Source organism: Pezoporus occidentalis, unplaced genomic scaffold (assembly GCF_034315485.1).
Source record: "Pezoporus occidentalis ecotype Australia unplaced genomic scaffold, CSIRO_AGI_Poc_V1 ctg43, whole genome shotgun sequence".
NCBI classification, from domain to species: Eukaryota; Metazoa; Chordata; class Aves; order Psittaciformes; family Psittacidae; genus Pezoporus; species Pezoporus occidentalis.
Window position 1 is genome coordinate 3509076 of NW_026915758.1, and position 18870 is coordinate 3527945.

General features: G+C 42.3%; 2 protein-coding genes across 4 annotated transcripts in view; both read right to left on the reverse strand.

Annotated features, from left to right (window-relative positions):
* COLEC11 (collectin subfamily member 11) overlaps window positions 1-3565 on the reverse strand; it is a 37477-nt gene extending 33912 nt beyond the window's left edge. The window contains exon 1 of one of the 3 annotated variants that reach the window (XM_062634567.1): window positions 2422-3565. The gene's annotated coding sequence lies outside the window, so the exon portion shown is untranslated. The remainder of the gene's footprint in view (window positions 1-2421) is intronic. The other 2 variants (XM_062634566.1, XM_062634570.1) reach the window with 2 other exon arrangements.
* A 6316-nt stretch (window positions 3566-9881) lies between these two features.
* On the reverse strand, window positions 9882-17000 carry RPS7 (ribosomal protein S7). The gene is made up of 7 exons (XM_062634571.1): window positions 16946-17000; window positions 16266-16347; window positions 15897-15968; window positions 14032-14175; window positions 12476-12540; window positions 10660-10810; window positions 9882-9997 (listed from the first exon to the last, which is right to left on the reverse strand). The coding sequence occupies exons 2-7, from the start codon at window positions 16338-16340 to the stop codon at window positions 9920-9922; spliced, it is 585 nt and encodes a 194-aa protein (XP_062490555.1). The 5' UTR covers window positions 16341-16347; window positions 16946-17000; the 3' UTR covers window positions 9882-9919.
* Window positions 17001-18870: the final 1870 nt, after the last annotated feature.

An 18870-nucleotide genomic window follows, 5' to 3' on the forward strand; every position in this document is an offset into this window, starting at 1 on the left:
ACCCCCTTGCAGCTTTAAATTCAAAATACAAAAAAAAGGAGTACTTTCAGGAAATAGAAGTTTGCAGAAGCACCAAGAAAGCCTTAGAAACATTTTTAAATGTGCTCTCCCTTGCACAGGTGTTTCCATGGCTAAAAACCATCAAAAGGCTTTAACTCTTCTAATGACATACTAATCTTCTTGAAGGGTCCTACTCTCCAGGCCCGCAAACAGAAGGAAGTGCTCAAATTTTAAGCTGCCAGTTATTGACCAGTAATCCGAGAGGCTTTGTCTACAGCTGATGCCTTACAAGCCCAGTAATTCTTCTTTCACTAGACTACTTTTCCCAAAATACATTCTAATGCTCCCCTCACCAAGGGAAATGAAAATAGCAAGATCCTGACCACAGGGCCTTATGGGAAAAGGGGTTCAGCTGTGAACTTCTGCCAGTAGTGAAATGTAATGCAAAGCACAAACTACACTTCCCAGGAGACACCATGAGAGTATTTTTGGCTAAACTCTTTTGGTTTTCAGCCAAAATACTTTGACAAAAGAACTGAACTACTCTGGCAAACTGACACTTTTCTTTAAAAAGCTACTCTGCCAAAAGCCTTCCCACTTCAAAGGATTCTCGTTCAAGAGTTTTTGGACAGCCCTGAAGATGACTAAATAAGAGCTACAGAAACAGTGTAAAATCACTCAAAAGTAATCAAAAAAAACAGCATTCAACATAATGTACAATCTGTAAATTACACAGTAGATTTCTGCTGCTTCCACAGTGCACTTCTCTGCTGACTTTAGGACTATGCCATGTTTAAAATGCTGTTTTTAACTATGAATTTAAGTTAGATAGTTTAGATTGGATATAAGGAGGAAATTCTTTCCTGTTAGGGTGGTGAGGCACTGGAATAGGTTGCCCAGGGAGGTTGTGAATGCTCCATCCCTGGCAGTGTTCAAGACCAGGTTGGACAAGGCCTTGGGTGATATGGTTTACAGCGAGGTGTCCCTGCCCATAGCAGGGGGGTTGGAACTTGATGATCTTAAGGTCCTTTCCAACCCTAACTATTCTATGATTCTGTGATTTTATTAACTTAAAAAATATTTTCATTTTTAACAGATACATCTAAATTTTCTGAATGACAGCCCAAGCATTTTTTAAAGGAATACTCAACTTGGAAGTATTACTTCTTGCCCATACATCTCCATACCTTATTTATGCAGCATCAGTAGCATAATAAAATTTTAGGGATATGTTTAATGAGTTGCCACAGGCTAAAAGATCCCAAAATCATTGTTATAAGTGAGACCCTTGTATCAGTGAGTTTTTTATATTCTTTGATCACTATGATGCTTTCAAGAATTACAATCATGCAAACAATCACACAGATATGAAACACAAAATATCTCCACTACAGAGAGAGAGAGAAGTACAGGGCAATAGTTTCTACATTTGCTGTATTTTTAAAATCTTACAGCACCCAAGGATCAAAGTTGTAGTACTTCCAGTCCAGAGGCTCCTGCTGTTTCACTGTACGGCAAGGGGAGGTGGGTATTTCAGTTCACCACAGTGATTTGACTTTTTCTAGGAAACAATCCCCCTCCTAAATTTCACTGTCTATATCAAACACACATGTATGTATGCACAGAAGTCAGAATGGAAATTCACAGGTTTTTTCATACCTTATGACTGAAAAGCAGGCATGTGGCCTTCTGGTTACTAGAGAACAGCTTACACTCATACTCCAGCTCATTTAGACCATGATTTTAGATCTTTACACATCCTTAAATTTCTTTAGGCATTCCTGCATACTACTACTCCCAACTTGATTGGGTTTTCACTGAGTTTGTTCTTAATTATCCAGTGGTGTATTTTCAGCCCTTACTAGATCTTCTGTCATGTTTCACTTCTGCAATATGTCATAACTCCCTGCTTTGCAGCTGTATTAAAAGCTCAATTCTAAAGTAGAAAACAGCCAGATGCTTAGGAATAAAAGTAACAGAATAGAGAAAAGCATTTTCCATTTAAAAAATTGAACTGATACTGATTACCTGTTATTGGGAATTGCAATCCATTAATGAACTGGATTAATAATTATGAACTGAGTAATAATGAACTGCAGTTAAGTTTCAGCTGAAGGGAAAGTTAAAATTCATATATTGTTTTGTCCTTTCCTGCACAAAGGAAAGCGAGCTCTTCCAATGGCATTTATACATTTTAAATACAAACCCTCCACTAGACAGGAATTCAGTGACCATGGGCGATTCCCAACAGAAAGGTCCAATGTTAACCCATAGAATTGAGTGAGCTCTTATTTTTCCTACCTTCCCCTACTATTTGGGGATCATCAATCATATTCTGCTATTTACAAGGCAGCCCCCTAACAAACACCCAGGCTTTTTCCTCTACGTGCTTCTAAAGAGCAAAAGTAAAAAGTTTCTTACCTTATGGTTCCTGAGAAAACGGGAACTGCAGAACGCTCTGTGCCTGCAGGGACACTGCACAGATGAACCTCATTGCTGCTGTTTACAGAAGTCTGACAGTTTTTAATTTGAAAAGAGGTTGTCTTTTGCTTTTCGACAGTTCAACAAATCAGACAAAACAGTTGCAAGTGTTATCTGTAAACAGCTTCCTGTTTGAAATAGATCAGCTGTCCTGCAGGACAATAATTAGGAAAGAAGTGTGGGAAAGCTGAAGAGGTCCATGATGTAAGCCTTTTATTTTGGGAATGTACTTTTTTGGGAATGCACTCTTACTCTCCCCTCCTCCTCTCTAGCAGAGAACCCCTTTTAACCATTTCCATCTATTCAGCTCTAAGCCATGCACACACACTGCCCCAGCACAGCACTTTCCTTACTTTGCTTCAGTGGATATAAAAACACATGAAATGTGGCACCAAACATGAACATCTTATGCAGATAATTGACACATTCTCCCCTTCTCTCCATTCTTGCAATTGGCTGTAGCATTCCTGAGTAAACATGGAACTATTTGAGAGCTGAGTCTCAAAACTCCACAGTAACAAAAACGCTAAATTATCCACATGGCAGGCTGCTTCACAAAATGTTGGGGTTTGGGGTTTTTTTTGGTTGGTTGGTTTTTCTAACAACTTGCAGTATCACCTTTTGTGTCAACAGGAAGGGAAAAAGAGGAGATAGAAATCGTTCACTGGCTCCCAGATAGTTGTACAGTTGTGGTTTTCATCTTAAACAGCTAGACTAGTTTGAACGCTGAGTAAACCACGGTACTCCACATACATTAGGGCAGGAAAAGAATGATGCCAGCTAATGGTGAGAAGGAGAATTCTGAGAACACCTCCTTCTGTTGTAGCAGTTTAACGGATATTACTGGCTTCACCCTCAACTTCCAGGGCAAATACACAGTACCACTTACGACTACACCAATTAATACACTCTAATGAAACAGCTGCTATATTTGCAAGACTGTAGCTCTGATAAGCTGCTTCTACACAAAAGGCTTGTGAACCACCCATCCCCCCACCCCTACTCACACCAGTGTTCCTCCTCCAAGTTTCCTCAGCTAAGGTTTGAGGGGTCTTGTTGTAAGTAAGCACCCAGCAGGACGTGAGCCTGGGTCACATACTCTGGTCTGTGACTTCTCACTGGAAGATGGACAGTAGCAGGAGGCTCCTTTCCATCTTCCACAGTCCCAAAAAAGTATCAGAACACAAAAAAGATTTTAGACTGAGGGAAACAGAGAAAGTAATAGGATCATGTGTACGTGTTCACTTCTTTACCACCTACTGACCCGCTTTTGTGGGAGGTGTAGGTCCACTTCACTGCGCGTTCCATGCTGTGGTGGGGGTTGCAATACAAGGTGATGACACATGGTACTGATGCACTCTTTTACTGCTTTGGCATATGTCATATCCCCTCTCTCCCATCAAACCTCTCCCCAGCCCTGGGGTGTGCAGCAACCTCCTTTCCACCACAGCTCCTGCTCTGCCACCCCCACAGCACTCCACATATTGAGCAGCTTTTCTGAGCAAGAAGATGAAAACAGGTACTGCAGGTATCATAGCTTTGCATTATGGACTACCTTCATAAAGGCAAACCTCTCCTAAACCACGCTGTTTCCACATTGGGCTGGAACATGCTATGAACTGCTGCATCTTAACACACACCAAATGGTATAAAAAGTTAAGAACTGGTGATCACTTCCAGATTACGTAAGTAAGGACAACATAAACATAACTGTGTCACGACCACACAACGCTGATTTGGAAGTTCACTTTTATGCACACAAACCCCATTAGTTCAGCGGGAGCAGAATGCAATCAGCAGGATTGGGCCCTTGCAGCACTCTGTTGGCAGCAACTTGCCAAGACAAACGTTTGATGTAAAGAATGCAGCAAAGTGACTGCAGTCCAAGCCTTTGAAGATCATATTACGATGGCAAAGGAAACATCCATTTACATACATATCTACTCTCCCTGTAAACACAGGCAAATAACTTTGAGGCCAGAAACAGAATTCAAGGAGAAAGAGAGCCATTTCAGGGAAAGTTAGTAGAAAAGGTAGGATTAAACACTGGGGGAAAAGAAATAAAAAATAAACATAAATGGCCAGAGTTCAAAACAAACCAAACAGCAAACACTAGAAATGCAGTGAAAGTGCTTTCCCTAGGAAAGGGAAAAATAGGCAACTACTTGGTTTTGTTTCATCTAAAGACAGGAAAGGGTGCAGACCCCTTCACCTACCAGAAAGCCAACTGTATAACCACACAGTGCATCATCTAAATTGGGCTACTACCTGCAATCTGGGATACCAACACATTGAGTACAGCTTAAACCATCATCAGGCCACAACAGCTGTTGGTTATTAAGTTAATTTTGCATTTTATATGCCTGAGAAACTGTAACACTTCAAGAGCTGATTCAGAAGTGTTTCGGCCACCCTTGCTGGATTGGGATGCAAGGATGGCTGACCTATACCCTTCAGAGTCTAGGGTATACAGCAAGATACACCAGCTAGACCAGCTACCTCAGGCTAACACACAACCCAACATTCACCCTGCCCTTATGGTCAGATCAAACACCATGTTGACACAACTATAGGTAAGCCCTGGACTGAAACCAACCAAAACCACAAACAAAAGTGACAAGTCATCTGTTAGAGAACAGGGGAGGGTGTGTTATATTTTAGAAGCTTTCAGGCATTTTTTTCTACTCTTTCCATAGTCAGTTGACATTATCTTTGTGTCTGTGAAAGGATTAAACATAAAAACACAATGGCTATTTAAAAATGTTGTTCTTACAAGAAGATGACAAGGCCCTAATTCTCCCCTTGCCCTGGCAAAACATCCAATGTTAGCAGCAGCATTTCCAATCAGATTTTCACAGGGGATTAAAACTGCCAGTATCCAAACTCATTAATTAGTAAGTCAGTATCTGAGCTCAATTGCTGGAGCTCAGCTTATTGCAGACCATCACAAATGCTGTTCAAGTTCTTGAAAGCAGAGGCTTCCTCACTAACCATTCCCCGTAAGCCTCCCAGGGCACAATCCCAAAAGAGATAATGAGGTACAGCAAACGCATGATTCCTCCATAGTATGGATCTTGATGCTGGCATCCTGAGTGCATCCCCTCCTCTGCTCCCAACAATAATGTTAATGCTGTGTCCCATTCACTTTGGCTTCACCAGGCAATAACTGTTTAGCAAAAAAAAAGGAAATTTTATTCAACATTAAGATATGCCTGGTAAAAAACAGCCTGTAGAGCTGACCACCGTGAAGCCATGTGAACCTCATCGCCTTAGCACAGCCCCAGAGGGCACTATCCTCACCACCCCTTCTGTGCAATATATGTGATGTATGCTGGAAAGGTCAGTGCAGAAACAGCAACATAGGTTAACTCTGCAGCTGTGTAAGACCCATTCATTAGTGGTGTCGATGTTTTTTCCACAAAATTCCTGAGCAGCATTCACTGCAGCAGTAGTGCTTTTTCTGTTACTTCCCATCTCTAAAATTAGAATAACCTCTTCAGTGCCTGGTTTTAATTCTAGCTTTGCTGCTCCAAGGGTAGATCAATACTGAGCCAGACATGGCAGCACAGTACCCACTAATGAAAAGCATTACCTGCTAATCATTTAGCAAAACTGAGCAGCAACTGCTCGTTGCTAAGCTTAAGAATGATCTTCCTGAAAAAAAAAGAATGACAGTAACTGCAGGGTAAAGGAGGGGATACCCTGGTCTTGCAGACTAACAAATCCAACAAACTTTCTCCTCTTGATCACCAGACATAAGTAAAATCCTCTAAATGTAGCTCTCTGCAGGGAACAGAGCACGAGTACAAAGAGATGCTTGTGTCCCTTCTTGCTCTTAGCAGAACACAGGCTTTCCACATGAGCATTTTGAAGGTAGGCAGTAAGAGACACAGCAAAGATACTTTGTTAAAGCAACCAACCATTCACACTGATCAATGCTGCGGTCAGGCCCATATGGAGAACAGGAAAACTCACTCCCCACAACCTAACCACAAGACTTCTTTTTATGAGACTTCATGACTTTCTGTAATCAATATATTTTCTCCTGTTGCTCTGATACACCTCTAGAGACCTAGGAAGCACATCCCATGAACAGAGAAAGGTCTAGCTTTTCAGCATGGCTCTGGCTTTCAGGTATTACAGAGACCCAAACTCAGGCCTCCCACTTACAAAATTTACTAAAAACAAAGGCATAGGAAAGATATTTCAGTTCACGATGCAGGAGTGATAGTATTTTCTTTAATACTGCCTAGTGTGAGGATCACTACATTCAAACTCTCTAGATGCTCCCACTTACACTCAAAAGGGGCTAACAAGACATGATGCTATCATGCATCAAATTATCACATTAATATAAGACAGGTCAACCACCACCAAGAACTTCAAGCAAGTTCTGCCACACTAGAATTCTGCTACACAAATCAACACACCTTTTCAAAGGGAAATCAACAGGGATCAGCCTTCCTCACAAAAATATCTGAAAACGTCTGTAAAAGGATTTATACGGAAAAAACACTGAAAGCTATAATATCAGATGCAAGTCTCAAGAGTGCCTAATGGATATAAAGCCCTTGCTTCTCATTTTGGGCTACTACACGAAATAATCAGGTATTTTATACTCTTCAGTATGTGAGTTTCTTCACATTGACTCTAACCATGTACTACTGCTGCACAGGGTCTTGGTACAGAATACGCCATTGCTTTTCTGCACAGACCATCTGATAATCTCCTGAGGAATCATGAGTTCAAGAATTCAACCGTGCCAGTGCATGAAAGGTATATGGAAAGTCTAGCATCATCTCATATGGGGTCTGTTTGGGTTAAGGTAACATTTGACACCAGTATGCCACCAGCCTCATTAGCACTTGAACCAGATGGCATCAACTGACTTTCCAGATCGCAAGCATTCACTTGATATGCTTGTCAAGGGACAGTGAGAGCTGTCTGACTGTATCACTGACACTAGCACACAAGGGAGTTCATGGATAAAAGTAAATTAGGTCTAAAGCCTTTTGCAAAGCACACAGCCTGGTATTTCTATGCCATGGAAATCCACTTTTACTTACAGCTCAGTTGATGTAAGAACCATAAATGGCTTTGACAACATTATCCTTTCACTCAAAGAATTTGCTTATGGGGCCATCCCAGGCTTTGCATTTCACATAGTTCAAAGGGCTTGCAACAAGAGCCAAGAAAAATCTATAGCCAGCTGGTAATGCCTGGGAACATTTGCAATCTTTTCATTCAGTTTAATAGATTTCTCCTCCCCTGCTTATTACCCCTTCCCAGTGCTTTAAAACTAGAAACATTACTGACATTTTTATTGCTATGAAGATATCAAACCTGAATTACATTTCACCATTAAAAAGGAAAGAGTCTACTCAAGCCTGCTGCCTGAGCATCACTTCTTCTTGCAGATGTTACACAGCCCCAGCAGACTCACCAACCTCTAACTAAAGGTAGTTAACATCTGTTAAGTCCCCAGACACTCCCCAGATTGCTTCTTCCAACTCACATCAGCAAACACCTATTTGCACAGACTACCATCTGGGACTGCTGCACCGGGAAGCCTAGTAACATGTCTGACTTTAGAATTATTTGGGTGAGACTGTGGGGAGGAGGGGGTGGTATTTCCAACGTCAGTAGTACCAATTTTAACATGGAAAACTTGAATTCTAAAGTCCTGGCATTCCTCCTGTAAGATGTTTTGTGACTACTCTTCAACGCAAGCAGACAGGACTTGGGGTTATTCTATACCTACAACTCCCCTCATCTAATTCTAATAGAAGTTGACAAATTCACTTTTGTTCAGTCATCCAAGACGAAAAACAAATAGTTGAGGAATGAGTAAGGAATATAGTCATACTCTAGAGAGGGAAGTTTGAAAAGGACAGGAAAAGGCCCCAAGGTAAGCCAACTTCTTCAAAGAAACAACCTGCTTTTCTGAGCAAACATTCAAGCTTTGTCAGCAAGTAGCAAGAAATTTACTACTAATTGCAACCGGGCACGTGTTTCCCTTCTTCTCTCTGCATTCTCTGCACCAGAACCAACAGCATACAGCTATCTATCTGTCTTGCCCAACCAGAAAGAAGTTATGGCATGACTTAAAAACCTTAACTTTTTCAATGCAAAAGCAATGCAGAACTTGTTTTAACCCTTCAGTTCTTCACAACTGGAGAGGTATCAAACAGGAAGCAACCAAAACCACAGTAAACGGGAAAAAGAAGTAACGGTATAAAGAGCCTAAGTAAGTGGCACTCCTCTCAGCCAGGAAGATACAAGTTATTATGAGCTCCTGGTACAGAGACTGTTACTTTGCTCTCTACCCAATAGGCTGTCTCCATGATTAGGTGTCTTTTACTATAACACACACTCCTAAGTAACAGAATAGCCTGATCCGTACACTGAAGTACTAAATCCAGATAAATTGCACAGAACATTATCCATGCTCACCCCTGTGCTGGAAAAAAAGGTTATATGCTGAAAGAGTTTCTAAACAGATCCCCAAGTCAAAAATGTAGGGTTTCCATAACACGATCACGCAGCTTTTGGCTGCTGTGATAAAGCTAGCCCTTCCCTATTTCTCCCCATATAACCAAACGTGTACTGAGCCATGTTGACACACCATCTAAAAAATCCCCAAATGTTCCAGTAGTAATTACTTCACTTTGGTGTATCTATCCATGCCTTCACTTATTGGCCACAAGAAATGTGACCTCAACACTAGGTATACAAATATATATGCTGCTACTATATGGAAATATAAAAAAAAACATTCCTCAAAGCAAAAGTAATACCTAAAAAATGTATTTTTGTCCAGCAAGGTACTCAAACACTCAGAAGTGAAAACATCTCCCTGTTTCATTCTGATAAAGGTGAGAAGCTACAAGACCTGATTTTAGGTAAGAACTGGTATGCAATTTTGCCACTTAAGAGGCAAGAAAGTCACCTCAAATTCAAACTGTACCTTCCCCCCAACATATTTCCTAAAAATTCAATGCCCTTCTTCAGATGTTTTATCTCCATGTTTCAGATGTCACATCACATGCCATGCAGACTTCTTCCTGTGTGTCAGGAACACGATCTTCAGCTGGTATACTTTTGTGCAGAACTCGGGAGTTCCACCGCTCTACAGCAATCCTCCATATACTCCCTAAAAGGTGAGTCTCGACAAACTTTGGCTTATTTTTCAATGCTAATTCTTTTTGCAGGCTCTGGGCTCTTTTGTCCAGAGTTGTGTTGCAACAGTGCCAAGAACAACCTAAGAGGCCTCCTGTTAAAATGCTGGTGACTTAATACTCTGATAGACAAATGTCACTCATCCAGACAGTGTAGTCCCATGAACCACTTAAAATCCCATCTATGTTTATGGAATTCAAAACTTAAATTAAACTACTCTGTTATATGAACAGTTGTTTATTCAGCCATTTTTTGCACTTTACAGCTGGAATTCTGGAAATTCAAACACGACATCTTTGCCTGTGAGCTTCTTGTAGACACCAGAAAATGTTTCCACCTGTGAAGACAAACAATTTTGTTTATATATGCCATGTATGGAAGTAAAAATCTATGTTAGCATACTTTAAATACTACATTATTCCTCCCTGTGTCTTCACTCAGAAGTGAACTCTGAGGCTTATTTATTATTTTCTTTCAGACTAAGGTAGCTGAGCATTTACACAGAAGACATATTTTCTGGAAAATATTTGGAATCTCTTAGATTTGCAACCATAGGAGACACAGAGAACTGAGTAGGCATAAACATGTCCCCACAGAAAAATCCTAAGCAAAGCGCAGAAGATGGGGGACTTCAGGCTGTACCATGTGCATCTAGCTTAAGCAAAGTGCTTCACTTAAAGCAACAACAGAACAAAGAAGCAAAACAAACCAACCTCAAAACTCGAACAAATACACAAAACCTCCAACAACAAAAAAACTGTCCGTTCCCATGAGGGAACCAATGTAGGTACTTCGTAATCCAGGGGTTTTGGAGAGTTGAACTAGAGCTTCAGCTCAAAACTCTCTTGCCGCCTCTTCAGCATCTTACTCCAAATAGAAACAGAAGTATCTCCATTACCACAAGCCTAAAGGTAGCCTTCTGCTGCATGACATAAGCAGCCTCTTAGCAGCTAAGTCAGAAAGCCATCCCATCCTGCACAAGAAAGTTTTTTCACTTACCTTGTGTTCAACATTATTCTGTTGTGCTTTGTCCAAATGGACTTTTATGAGCCTGCTGCCGTCCAGTTTTACACGGATTCTCTTGCCCACAATTTCACTTGGGAAGACCAGGTCTTCAAGAATAGCATCGTGCACTGCAGTAAGTGTACGGCTGAAATGCCATATTTGTATCATTAAAACATGTCCTCTTGCCAGATTTTCCAGCTTTCCAAGGCTTAAACCTTCCACAGCATGCTTTAGCTGAAATTCAGTGGTGTTTCGTTTTGCTTTAATGCTGCAGTGTGACAATACACACTTTTTCACAGGTCATGCAAAAATTAAAAGCTGAATTCTACACCAAGTGCAGAAATGTAATGACTGCATGAAGGGAAAACGTAGCCAGGTTTCTGACCTTTTTTGTATCACATGTTGCTTTGCAGGAACACTCCTAAAACGTTATTTCTACATATTAAAAGAAGATTTTATTTAAATGAGAACCAAGTTGTCCCATCTGCATTTGTGGCAGAGACTTACTTGGAAGAGTTTAAGTGTGTAAGCATCTTCAACTACACAAAAGGAGACCCAGTTTTGAAAACACTAGTTTCTTCATCTGCCTAAGCCCAAGCAGCTTAAAACACCAATGTATTACAGGAAAAGTCTAGCTGGTTAAGTCCACACTTAGAAGATTGTTTGATGTCTACATCTGTGTTCTTGAATTCTCCGTAAGTCAGTCAAAAGGAGAAAAATTAACCCAGGTTGTGTACGAGTCTAGATGACTAGTAAAATTTCCAGCTTCTCTATCTACAGTCTCAAGGCAGTATCACTAGTAACCAAGACCCGTGTCTACAGCAGCATTTCAGATTTGCAAAGATTGGGACAGCTAAGGGAGACAAGCATCAATTGCACTTTTATGCTTCACCATATACATCTCAAGTTTTACAACACTACTGGCCTGATCTAGTCTCGGGCTGAGGAAGCGACAATCCTGAGACTCTCCTTCCCTCATGCTGGAAGGCAGCATCCTAATCACATACACAGATGCCAACTCCTCTAAGCACTGTGCAATACCAGTCTTAATATAAAAGAGTCCTCCAAAGGCAGGACTGCAGCTAGATGAGCACCATGAAAGAGCACTTCAAAAATCTATGGCTGAAGATTTCAAAATATAATAGCGATACAACACAATACTGAGGCTAAGAAAAGTTACAGAACACACCACATGTCATGTAGAGGACAAACTTTAAAGATACTGACAACATGATATAGTAAGATAGAGAACAGTACAGAAGAGGTACTGACATCCATTTGGACATCGTAGTATTGCACATCTAGCAATAAGAGACTAGATGAGAGCAGGGTGGCCATTTTAACGCAAGCCACTGCACTACTCTTGTTAAATTCATACTCAGAGGGACTACTTATACCTACACCTGTCATCTGCCACTCCCACCCTCATTTCCTCCCCTGCCTCTTGTACAGTCTGACACACAATGTGGATATGGCTCTTCCTACAGCTTAAAAATAATTCTTGTCAGCACACTGTGGTAACAGACACAGCAGGTTTGGGTTTCTTAAGCCAGTATTGCTGGCTAAAACTTGGCTACAGCTGTAGCTGGAATACAGAGGGAGTTCTAAGAAATGAACACAGTGCCCAAAGATAAGATTTTTACTGCACACTTTGGCAGTCAAATAGCAGATACTATTTCAAGCAGTAAGAGAAAGGACAACACCACCCAACCACTTGAATAACTTCTCAAAAATTCAACTAAACATTACTTGACTACACTAGCAAGTGACAAAAGGGGGCTGTCTTATTGAATTAATATTATCTACTTACCTCCTGGGACGCTTTTGCTTGTTTTTTGTGCGGCTTTTTCTCGTTGGCTTGGGCAGAATCCTTCTCTATTAAAGAAGGAAAGAAACAAAAAAGGTATTTCTTAGTATCTAGTGTTTACATTCAACTCAAACTCCTAAAAGACTTAACACACATGCAACATGCACTCCCCACCCCCCAACAGACACATGAGACACTGAAAAGGAAAACTTAAGTATGCCCAAAGCTACACCAGCATTAGAACGTGATACTACTTGCAGAAGCTTAATTACTGGTATTCTACTCATCCTATATTCAATGCACTGAAATAAAAGATTTGTATTTCAGCCCTCCTCCCCCATGAATACAACCATGGTAATTTACTGTGTCACATTAACAATCTGAACACACTTCTCTGGGTACAGAAATCTCAAAGAATTCTACAATTTCTATTAGATTGAGCCTCTGGTGCGAAGCAGAACAGTAAGCTATCTCAGCCCCACAGATGGCTAGGTGTCATTAGAGACCAAAACACCAGTTTAAATAGTGAGATGTATGACACAATTCAGATCAAACCTTGTCTTGAGTGTAATCTGTCGCAAAAGCAGCATCTAAAGGTGCTTTAAAAGCATACCATCTTAGATCACTAAAGCTTATTTTCTGCTGAGTTTAGAAGCAGTTATGGCCACCTGCAGTTATTTTCTACCAACACATCGCATTACAGCTTCTCCATGACTGTATTAATGACAGGGTTACTGTAACCCAAACTAGGTCTCATCATATTCAAAAGCAACATTTCACCTACAGCAGAACTACTACACACATTCATCTCTAAAATACAGATTAGTAAACTGACAGAAAATTCTCAAGCACTTAAGTTTTAGTAAGCCAGAGGCACTTAACTGAAAGAAATCCTCTTGGCCACATAAATATTCAGGATAAGGTGCTCTGGCTCTTAAAATTATTTAACCAAGAATTTTTGCTAAAAAGAGCTTCAGTTTAACAACTAACGGTCCACACCACAAAGATCTCTCCAGTCTGTCCACCCCTTAGTACTGCCCAGGAAAGCCCTCTATCACCTTCTCATGGCTTAGCTCCTTCAATAAATTCAAAACTTGTCAGGTTTTAATTCCACTATTAACCTGAATTTTAAGTATACAGATTATGAACGTGTAGTATAGCTCCTATTAATATTTGTTCCCTTTTACTTTTTAAGCTTTGCTTCCCAAGCTTCTGAAGGAGTAAGAAAGGCCAGACCACGAAAGTTATATCCTTCTTCAAAAAGTTTCACATCTCGCCAAGTTTACAAAGCCTTAGCTGCTACCTGAAGCATTTTAGCTTACATGCACTGAATGACATTCATTACATTTCCTGCTGGTACAAAAATATGCATGGTATCATTAGTACCTTGAATAGACAAGACAAAGGGTGGCACAGCACCGTAACAGGTTACCCAGAGAGGCTGTGGAACCTCCATCCTTGGATGTTTTCAAGACTCAGCTAGACAAAAAAAATGGCTGATCTAATGCTAGCCCAAGGATCCCTTCAAATAAACATTTTTATGATTCTAAGTGTTTTACCTGAGCAATGAACACCACATGCTTCCCACTGAATTTCTTCTCCAGCTCACGAACTAGCCGCACCTGAATCTTCTGGAAGGATTTCAGCTGAGGAACTGGTACAAAGATAATGATGGCTTTTCTGCCACCACCCACTTCAATTTCCTGAAACAGAAGCAGAAAGTAAACATTACATAGGGGTTGAGAATCAGTGTTTGGTTTGATTATGAATTCTCTGAACACAGTCTTACTTTGTAAGACCATGGGAGGAGGGGGGGAAAGAAGGGGGAACCATCAGACAGCAGTACTGGTTTTGATCTATATAAGAGGACTGCTCTTACAAGGAAATAAAAGCTGTCAAAGCACTTGTTTTGCTGCAAATAAAGCCCACCACTCCTTTCAGAGTCACATCCTCCAAACTGCAAAGCTCAATCTTTCAGCAAGATGGGACTCATGCTAGAATCCTAACTATACTGAATGCTTATCATAATATCTGCAGCGGTTACTTACATGCCAATATGAAGTTTCAAAAAAAAATACTTGCCTCTAATGCAAACTCTAGACAAAAGTTTACAGTAATCAACCTTTTATTTCTGAGCTCTTCATGGAAATCATCTTTTCTCCATCACTTGCCAAGGCCTGCACCATTACTCTAACAAAGTCGTAGACTCATAGAATACCAAGTTGGAAGGCACCTCAAGGATCATCTGGTCCGACTTTTCTAGGCAAAGCATAGCTAGAAGCATGTCCCAGCACCCTGTCTTAGAAGTGTCTAGCATAAAATTCCTTTTCCTCCAAATGTGCTTACATCACATCAACATGGATTACTTTCTCCTGGTTTGCTTCTCCAACACCCAATTAAAACTGGAAGAGTTTGGATAGGCTTACAAGGTGCTCTCCCATGAACCTAACTGCAGAGACATCCTCATTCTCCAACAGAATGGCAAGCTGAATTGTTCTTCACCACTTATGTTCCCACACGAAGTAAATTCAGATGCCCACAGGAGATTTCTCACAAAAAAAAAAAAAAAAAAAAAACAAGCAGCTAGATAAACAACAAGGACATTTTTAAACTGAGGACAGTACATACTGATGTACTTCAGTAGCAAAGTGCTGCTTCTGAAGGCCCCATATACCAAGCAGACTTTTGCATTCCCAGATTCTTTAACTTAACTCCAAGCAGTTATGCATTTCCATCTGTACTGCTGGGCCTGGGCAAGAACCAAAAAGCAACCTACTTCAGTTTTTGATTGCAGCAACCACTTCATAAGTTCCACAGAGTCTGCAAAGCTCACAATTTTTATCAATAATTTTCTTCTTACTTTTCTTAAGGTTTCAGATGCCTTTCTGAACTAAAACTTACAAACAGGCTAATCTATGACATCAAGTCATTCTAGTACCTTCATCTACCTACCTACTACATGAGACATAACAGAGGATTTACAACAAACTGATTTTACAGAAAGTGTTATAGCTTATGTTTCTAAGACAGGTTCTTGAACGCCTACATTGCCAGCTGTCCTGGTCCAAAACCAGGACACCAGCCAATATCTACACACAAAAAAAATCAGTTTCAGACCTCAAGCCCACTTTGCAGAGAAAGCAGAACTACTGTTTTCTGAATATTTAAGCCCCCAAATTACTATTTGAGATTTTATGACTTTTCAAACCAGTTCCTCAGGAAAAAAAAAAACAAAAACAAAAACTTTCACAAACTCTTACATGTTAACAGCAAATACCAAAAGATAAACCACAACAACATATAGCAGAATAATCACAGACTATAAGAAAAGGCTAAAGACACTATTCACTTAAAATGTTAACACTTGGAAAAATTAAACACGCAGAGAGCAAGTCACCAAGCAATTTGTTGTGGTGCAACCTACCTTAGCTGCTGTGATGTTCAACTCCCGCAGCTGAGCCTTTAAGTCAGAGTTCATTTCCAACTCCAACAGAGCCTAGAAAAGTTGCAAAATAAGACGTAACATACAAATCAAGTCGTTAAGAACCGCTGAGACCAAAGTCTGTCCACAGCACCAGAGAGCACCCATATAGTTTTTACCACAGTCAGTATCAAAGGCTTTGTCACACAGGCAGATGCAACAGTTGGGAACGCAGGCTGACTGCCCCAGTTCCCAAGCCAAACTAAGAAAAAGTACACTTAGCATCACCCCTGAAGTTTGCACTCCAGACAACTGTCACAGGACTACTCCATAACTCACAATCACCAAACAGCAGAAGAAAAAGACACATACCTGGGATATACCAGACTCGAACTCATCTGGCTTCTCGCCATTAGGCTTCACAATCTTTGCGCTAGAGCTGAACATGGCCTTTCTGCAATGCAAAAGATCATTTCAGTTGCCAAACGGAACACGTCATCTTCTGCTACAAACACAGCGACTCTGCCATCTGGCCACATGCTTCAAAGCGAACCAAGGGAGACCTCAGTGGGCCACGCAAACCCCAGCACGTCGCTCCAGGGGATGCCAACCAACAGTCCGGGAAAACGGTCCTGGGGCAAGCAGGGCTGGGCCACCCCGGGGCCCCACGTGTGGCACCGGCCGCTGCGAGACCTCAGGAGCGCCGGGGAGACTGCCCGGCCGTTCACCGGGCCACACGTGCCACAGGGCAGGCGGTCAGGCAGTGTTACCCGGCTCACAGGGCTCCGCGCCCGGCCCCGGCTCCCTCCTCCCGCCCAGCGGCCTGCTGCCCCACTACCGCGGCCTCCCTTGGGGCGCCACCAGAGGAGGGCAGAGAAAAACTCCATCACATCCCCTTCCCCAACCCCAGGCACCCCCGCGACCATCGGGCCTCGGGCGGGCGGTAATCGGGGGCATCCCCACCCCAAGGCTGCGGCGGGGAGCACTGCTCAACGCTCGGGTTCGTATTGGGGCAGCGACGGGGGAAAAGGCGGCCGCGGCCAAACACCTACCTCTCTCAGCGTCGGCCTAGGAAAAGAGAGAGCTCTCGCGAGAGCGGGGCAAACCGCGGCCCTGGAAGGCGCTCGCCCCGCCCACTCAGGAGTGAAGCCAAACCCGGAAGACGGGCAGCGCGGACACTTGCACGCATCGCGAGCTGACGCCGTTTGTTCCGGAGCGAAGCCCAAGCGGACGGTGAGAGTCCTGGCGCGGTGCCCGCGGATGAGGCCGTCACCAGCTGCTGGGCGCGGCGCATGTGCATCGCTGGTAGCAGTTGCCGGCGGGGGTATCTTCAGCCTGGGGGTGCGGGGGTGCTGTCCCTTCTCCCCTCTTCTTCTCTCACAGCGGTGCTCTCCCTGTCACAGAAGGGAAACAGAGAGAAAGAAAAGCCTGCTCTGCTGTGCTCTGTCCATCGTTGTTACGCGAAACTTTGGCCGTCACTTGCCTCTCCGTGAGCCCGGGTAGCGTGAGGCGGCCCCCGCCACCCCTCTCGCCTTCAGGGGCTGTTGGCCGCTCCCACACAGGCTGGCGTTCTGTGTTTCCTGGTAGCGCAATGCTTCGTCTGTAACCGGTCGCTACGATCTCGGGCTTCGCGCTGTGGCGCAGCTCGGTTTGCTCCAGCGGTGGCAGGGCCGGTAGGCAGGGCGTGCGGCTGCCTCTGTTGTAGAGCTCTTTCACCCGCATCAGGTGCTGTGCAAAACAGCACCAGCCGCCAGCTGTAAAAAAAAAAACAGTCGGAAAGTGGGTGGTCTTTTTCTTCCCTTCACTGATTCATCTCCCGTCATTAACTGTGTTGTCCTGTTGTAAATAAAAAACTGACAAGGACGCTACCACCCCCAACCTGAAAAACTTTAGCATCTGCTGAAGGCAGCCCATGTTTTCAAACATTTGTGGGCTTTTTGATGTATTTATGATAGTCAGAAAAGCAGATTGTTCAGTTCCCATTTTCTCCCATGTCAGTCTTCTTCTCTTGCATGAATTAAACAAATAGGAAAAACTGCCCAGCTCATGCTGATGGCCAGGATTAGTATTTACAGAGATTTTAAATTATCTGCACAACACTGATGAGGATCTTATCGAAGAGTAAAAAAAGAAAGATGACAAGTAATCACCTCAGCAGTCCAGTAGTCCACATGCAGTTTCTACTTTGAAAGCGTTCATGACAAGGAGAAGGACTAAGTGGCATACAGGTGGATCAAAATTTGACTATTCAGAATGCTGATGAAAAATAAAAATATAGATGACTGTCTACAGTTGCCCATCTTCATGCTATTACTGCTGCTGAATAGACCTGAATGCTACATTGGAGCAACGAGAAAAGGTGTAGATAGATTTCTTTCTGACACTGACTATGGATTAGGGGAAGATGCAATGTTGAGATATATGTTGGCTTTACCCCAGTCAACAGTGTCTGGTATGCAAAGCAGCTGACAGGTTTTCAAAAATCACTGTGGGCATGTGATCTTTAAAAGAAGTTATGTCATAACAAAGTAGTATAATGAATAAAGTTCTTACATTGTGCAGACTCAGAATAGGTGGGGTGAAGAAGTGGAAAGAATGTCAGGTGTGTTACAGAAGTATCCCAACAGCAGTAGGACAATATCTCATATAAGTGGAAGACACAGAGACAGAAGGCAGGACTTGTCAGGATCAGAGCTACCTGTAGAACTGCCAGCTCACTTTCCTGGGAGAGGCTTGTATAACCATACCAGAGTTTCAAAGCTCATGGGTGGACTGTTCCACTAAAGGTCGGCTGAAGACTGCGATGATACCAGGGGTTACTACTTTGCGGCTTCACTGACACGTAGTTTTACACTGAAGTACAAGCAAGTTTTTTGTTCTGCAAGATCTCAGTTGTGACAAGGAAGATAAAACAGCTCCTTTCCTGTCATGTTTTCAATCAAGGTAATGTGACAGCAATATAACTTACACTCGCAGG